This window comes from Sinocyclocheilus grahami, unplaced genomic scaffold (genome assembly GCF_001515645.1).
Source record: "Sinocyclocheilus grahami isolate Dianchi unplaced genomic scaffold, SAMN03320097.WGS_v1.1 scaffold463.1, whole genome shotgun sequence".
In the NCBI taxonomy this organism is placed as follows: Eukaryota; Metazoa; Chordata; class Actinopteri; order Cypriniformes; family Cyprinidae; genus Sinocyclocheilus; species Sinocyclocheilus grahami.
The window spans coordinates 731,302-737,301 of record NW_015505642.1 but is presented as its reverse complement, the minus strand read 5'-3'; the positions used below and the strand labels follow the sequence as shown (position 1 = coordinate 737,301).

Genomic DNA, 6,000 nt, shown 5'->3' with positions numbered 1-6,000 from the left:
TATATATATATATATATATATATATATATTTCTGTTTAGCTTTTTTATTATTCATATTTCAGTTTTAGTACTTGAAGTAATGTTAATCCTGTCCTGTACCCACAGCTCTGTGCACCGTCCTGCTGCTGTGTGAAAGACTGTTCCTGGATCAGCCACAAAGACTCAACAACAGCAAGTCTCAGTGAGTCGCTGCCATTTCCCCTGGAATGTTTTGCGTTGGATATAGTTTTTCATTAAATTTAGGAATTCATTATTTTTTCCTGTGTTCTAATTCACACACACTTTTATTTAATTATTTGTTTGTTTGTTAGTTTATTTCATCACTAGGATCACTAAAAGTTGACTATGATATGCAAACTAAAGCTTAATGGGATCTTTAAAAAAAAGAGTTTCATGAGTTTAAGAATTCACTGAAGCCACTTACTGTTTTGTTGTTTCTATTTTAAGATTTTCGTATAATATTTATATTTTATTTCAGTTTTATTTCTATTAATAAAACAATTTTTAATAGTTCATTTTAGTTAACAGTAGGGCTGCACGATATATCGAAAATAGCGAAATATCGCGAATGTAAATATTGCGATATGCATATCGCAACGGCGTGCGATATCTGAATCATTTTAATAATAGGCTACTTAAATCAAAACGTTGCAAAAGGTCAAAGTTTTAGTTCGACGCATATAGCAGAGAATAGCTTGATACAAAGAGTTAAGTGCAATAAGTTGCATAAAACAACTCTTTGGCGTCTCGTCTTGCTGTCTGACTCACACCTGAAGCCCGCGCACATTCAAACCGCATCTCACGCAGCGTCTCTTCAGTTCTGCCGCACACATGCAAAGCGCGCACGCACACACAGAGAGACGCGTTTCAGACCGAGTTGATTCATCTTTCGCATCTCCTCCTCCTCATGTTTGACAGACACATACACACAGAATTATGTCAATAGTACCCGTCTCGACGATCATTCTCGTAAATGCAGTCAGTTATGTTTTAAATGAATGTAAACCGCTGAGAAAGAAATCGGATGTGTATCATTATACTGGATCCGTGCAGTCGGATTTAAAGAGACAGCGGCCTATAAATACCTGCTGCTGCATATGTCACTAATGTTAATCAAACAACAAAACTGTGAACACTATGCAGTGTTATTTGACACTTAATTATTACATTTCTGTATCTGAATACTACTGTTTATTTTATCTATGCTTGTAAATTGTGTATTTGTTCTTTTCCCCCCCTTTTTCTTTCTTTTTTTTACTGACCGTTCACTTGCCTTTAATCATGTTTGAACTTTCTCAGACTATAGTTTTTGCTGTGGTATATGAAGAAGTACTTAAAGTGTGTGGAAAGCAAAGTCACAATGATATAAAATTAGTGTCATTCATTTTTTTTGTTTGGATGTTCACATTGATGTTAAAATGACTTTCTGATTTGTGACATTACTTTTTATGTACTGCTAAAACACTGCTGGTCACTTTCAGAAGTTGTAGTGATTCTTTCTTTTCCAAGAAAGAATATGAAACAAACTGGTTATATAATATTCATTTTTAAATATTTTAAAATATAATTTAAATAGATTTTTCACACTTTAAGCAATATCGTATCGCATTTTTAAACAAGATATCGCGTATCGCTTTTTTTTTTCAATATCGCACAGCCCTAATTAACAGTAACAATGCTGGCAATCACAATAAAACATTCCAGAGAGATGTATAATAATGTTATTAAAGCAACAAAAAAGTTCAGAAACAGAAAATTAGCATTTTAATGAAATATTTGAAACTTGACCCTCTAACACTAGCATTCGTTATGCTATTTCTATTCTATCTACTTTTTAATTTTATTACAACATACTTGTTCCTCTTAACACTAGCATTCTTTATTCTATTTCTATTATATCTACTTTTCTTTTTATTATAAAAAACTTGACCCTCTGACACTAGCACGCTCTATTCAATTTCTATTTTATCATCTTGCTTTTTTATTTATTATAAAACATTTGACCCCTTTAAAACTAGCACTCCATTCTATTTCTATTCTATACTTATTTTCTTTTATTTGTTATATATAAAAATCTTGACCCTCTAACACTTGCTCTCTCTATTCTATTTCTATTCTATCTACTTCCTTTTTTTATTTATTCTAAAACGCCTGACCCTCTAACACTAGCACTCTATTCAATTTCTATTCTATCTACTTTTCAAAAAAGAAAAAAAAGCTTGCTACATGTACTGCGTTAGACTCAAAATATATTGTTGCTCTTTTGTTTGGTTTGATTGCTTGTGTTGTCCTCATTTGTAAGTCACTTTGGATAAAAGCGTTTGCTAAATGACTAAATGTAAACATATATATTATGAAAGCATACGTTTATATACAATAATGTATAATCTTATGTTTTTCGCAAAAAGACCAATATTTATTAAGAAAGTAAATAGGGGGGTTAATTTTGATTTTCAACAATAGTGCAAAATCTTTACTTCATGTATGCAGAAGTGATCGTGTGACTCAAACGCTTGTCTGCTGTCCTCAGGATGTACCATCAGGCCACGGTGATGGTGCTGCTGTCCCGTCTGTGGCGTGTGCGTAAGCGTGCTCAGCAGGCCGTGAAGAAACTCCTGTCCTCGCTGGGCGGCTCCAGTCTGGCCCACGGCCTTCTGGGAGAACTGCGTGTCGTCATCAACAAACACAAGGTGAGGGACTGACGAGGAATTGGCCGCTTACTTCACACTGATGTGTTCAGAATTTGCTCATTTTTCTGTCTCTTGAATCAGATTCTGCCGTCAGATGTCGTTTATATGGAGACGGGCGAGCTTACAGAGATCGGCCGCTCTTATGTCGCCCCGCGGATCCTGCTGGACGCTCTGAGCGTGATCTGCTCTGTGGCGGCCCAGTGGAACGACCCGGCAGAGACTGAGAAACTGGCCCTGGATATTCTCATCGTTATCCATCATCCGTCCATCGGTCCGTCTCTCTGATGGCGTCCTTGCAGGAGTACTCCAGTAGCTGTTGTTGAATCCTGTGTTAATCGGGCTCTTTCTCTTTCAGTGGCCGTCAGGTCTGAGATGTGGCCTTCTCTGCTCTCCACGATGAAGCTGGACGCCGCTGAATTCATCGACAAACACCTGGAGATGATTCTGCCTCGCCTGCTAGAAGCCAACACAGACAATCAGGTCTGACTGACTGCGTTTAATAATCCAGCTCTGTTTTTTTAGCTCTGTAAATATATATCGTTATAAAAAAAATGCAACAATATGTGCAATGGACAGTTCACCCAAAAATTTAGTTTAGTTAGTTAAATTTTTTCATGCACTTTCATAGAGCGCATCAAATATGGTAAAACCCGGAAGCTCATACTTTTGAGCTTTCATGTTTAATTAAATATTAGATTGATTTAATAGTAATTATATTGATTAACTAAAATACATTATTTAATAAAATGCAATACTGTAAATATTTTAAATGCACAGTATATCTGTATTTTTAGCTAAGCAGAATCATGAATTTTTCTATTCTGGTTAATGATCAGTACTTTTTGTTAACCGTTTATGATATGTCTATGGAAGCTTGTTTCCACCATGGGGTTCAAAATAAAAAAGGTAATTGTGACTTTTTATCTCACGATTCAGACTTGTTTTTCCTCACAATGGGGAGTTATTACTCAAAATTATGACTAAAGTCTGAATTGTGAGATATAAAGCCAGAATCTCAAGATATAAACAAAAATTCTTGAGAAAAAAAGTCAGAAATGTGAAATATAAATGCAGAATTGCAAAATGAAAATTCAGAATTGCAAGATATTAATATAGATTTGGGTGATATAAACACGAAATAGCAAGTTTACATCTCGTAATTCATACTTTTTTTCTTCTCTGAATTCAGGTTTATATCCCACAATTCTGAGTTTATATCTGCAATTCTGAGTTTTTTTCTCAAACCTCAAGTTGATATCCTGTAATTCTGAATTTACATCTCACAATTCTGTTTCTTTTTTTCTCGGAGAAAAAGTCTGATTTGTGAGAAAGTCACAGTTTCCTATTTTATCTTTTATTGCATGCTGGGAACAAAAAAAAACTGAATTGTTAGTGATGTAAACTGATCATTCTGAGAAAAACTTAGAATTGTGAGAGCATCAGTCAGATTCTGTTTATACCTAACAATTACGACTTTTTTTCTCAGGATTTTTTCTCAAATGCAGAATTGCAAAATGAAAATTCAGAATTGCAAGATATTAATATAGATTTGGGTGATATAAACACGAAATAGCAAGTTTACATCTCGTAATTCATACTTTTTTTCTTCTCTGAATTCAGGTTTATATCCCACAATTCTGAGTTTATATCTGCAATTCTGAGTTTTTTTCTCAAACCTCAAGTTGATATCCTGTAATTCTGAATTTACATCTCACAATTCTGTTTCTTTTTTTCTCGGAGAAAAAGTCTGATTTGTGAGAAAGTCACAGTTTCCTATTTTATCTTTTATTGCATGCTGGGAACAAAAAAAAAACAGAATTGTTAGTGATGTAAACTGATCATTCTGAGAAAAACTTAGAATTGTGAGAGCATCAGTCAGATTCTGTTTATACCTAACAATTACGACTTTTTTTCTCAGGATTGTGAGGGAAAAATCAGAATTTTGTGATTTAAAAAGTTGCAATTACCTTTTTTAGGGATGCACCAGAATGAAAATTCTGGGCCGAAACCGAAAATTCTGGATGCATTTGGCTGAAAACCGAAAATGCTTTTTAATAATGATTTATTATTTTATAAAAAAAATAATTTTGTAAGACTTTTTAATTGAACTCAATAATTTTAAAGATACTGAATTCAGAAAAATGCAAGTCAATAAAATAACCACACTTTTATTGAAAGTAAAACGATAAAATTAGACCGGAAATATATTCATATTAAATATCAATATATTATTTTAATTCAGTTCTATGCAACAGAATCAGATTGAACAGATAGTCCTACAAAGCTATTATTATCAGAGCATGTGAGCAGAGCAGAGCGTCACTTTACGCCATACTACACCAATGTTACAGCACAGTAGCGCTACTGCAAACAGGAACACGTTTACTACATAGGAAAAAAACAAAAATTTTGGGATTTATGTTGGGTTTCTGGTTGACATTGTGTCTCTCTCTCTCTCTCGCCGTAGGCCGTTCAGAATGCTGTCGGTTCTCTGTCGCTTCTGTCTCCCACCAGACTGCTGCCGTGTGTCATGGATCACGTGACCCAGCGCTTGTCCAATCCGGCGCTGAGGCAGGTGACGCGTCAGGAGTATGCCATCATGCAAACGCCGGAGGGAGAACTTTACGACAAGAGCATCATTATGAGGTAAAGTCAACTGGACAAGATCGAGATGAATGAATGAGAATCACATGGATCAGGTAGTTTGTCGTAAACGTTGTTGTCTTGTTTTTGGCAGCGCTCAGCAGGAGAGCACAAAGAAAGGCAACATGAAAAGAGAGAATAAGGCGTATTCCTTCAAAGAGCAGATCATTGAACTGGAGCTTCAAGAGGTGAGAGAGAAATACAACAAATGATCCGCTCAAATAGAAAAGGAGGCGAGTCGTTTACTACTGGGTCATTCTGTGTCAAATCAACCAAATTTCAGAAACTTCCCCGTCTCAAATTTGAGATTTTGCTAATATTTTTTTCTGAAAAAAGATGAACATGTATAGTGATGAAAGCCAAAATATGAAATCCCATGGATGAATATTTATTGAGTATTCCACTATTTTGTAGAGAGGGGTCAAAATGGCAATTTTCACCTGAGATTCAGAGCCAAATTACATGGGGGTAAAAATGACTTCAGAAAGATGGCAGCAGCATCATGTTATTTTAACACAGAGATTGGTCTGTTAGTAAATTCTGTTGACTTTAGCTATCTTTGTTGCATTATGTGCCAATGGTGACCATTCAAAAATTGATTTTTTTCTGAAAAAAGATGAACATGTATAGTGATGAAAGCCAAAATATGAAATCCCATGGATGAATA

At 34.9% G+C, this 6,000-nt stretch overlaps 1 protein-coding gene across 1 annotated transcript in view; it reads left to right on the top strand.

Moving 5' to 3' along the window:
* LOC107553027 (eIF-2-alpha kinase activator GCN1-like) overlaps positions 1–6,000 on the top strand; it is a 58,147-nt gene that overhangs the window by 14,473 nt on the left and 37,674 nt on the right. Inside the window, exons 17-22 of the mRNA XM_016235104.1 lie at positions 106–181; positions 2,531–2,690; positions 2,772–2,961; positions 3,046–3,170; positions 5,158–5,336; positions 5,428–5,521. Of these exons, the coding sequence (XP_016090590.1) occupies positions 106–181; positions 2,531–2,690; positions 2,772–2,961; positions 3,046–3,170; positions 5,158–5,336; positions 5,428–5,521 (824 nt within the window). The remainder of the gene's footprint in view (positions 1–105; positions 182–2,530; positions 2,691–2,771; positions 2,962–3,045; positions 3,171–5,157; positions 5,337–5,427; positions 5,522–6,000) is intronic.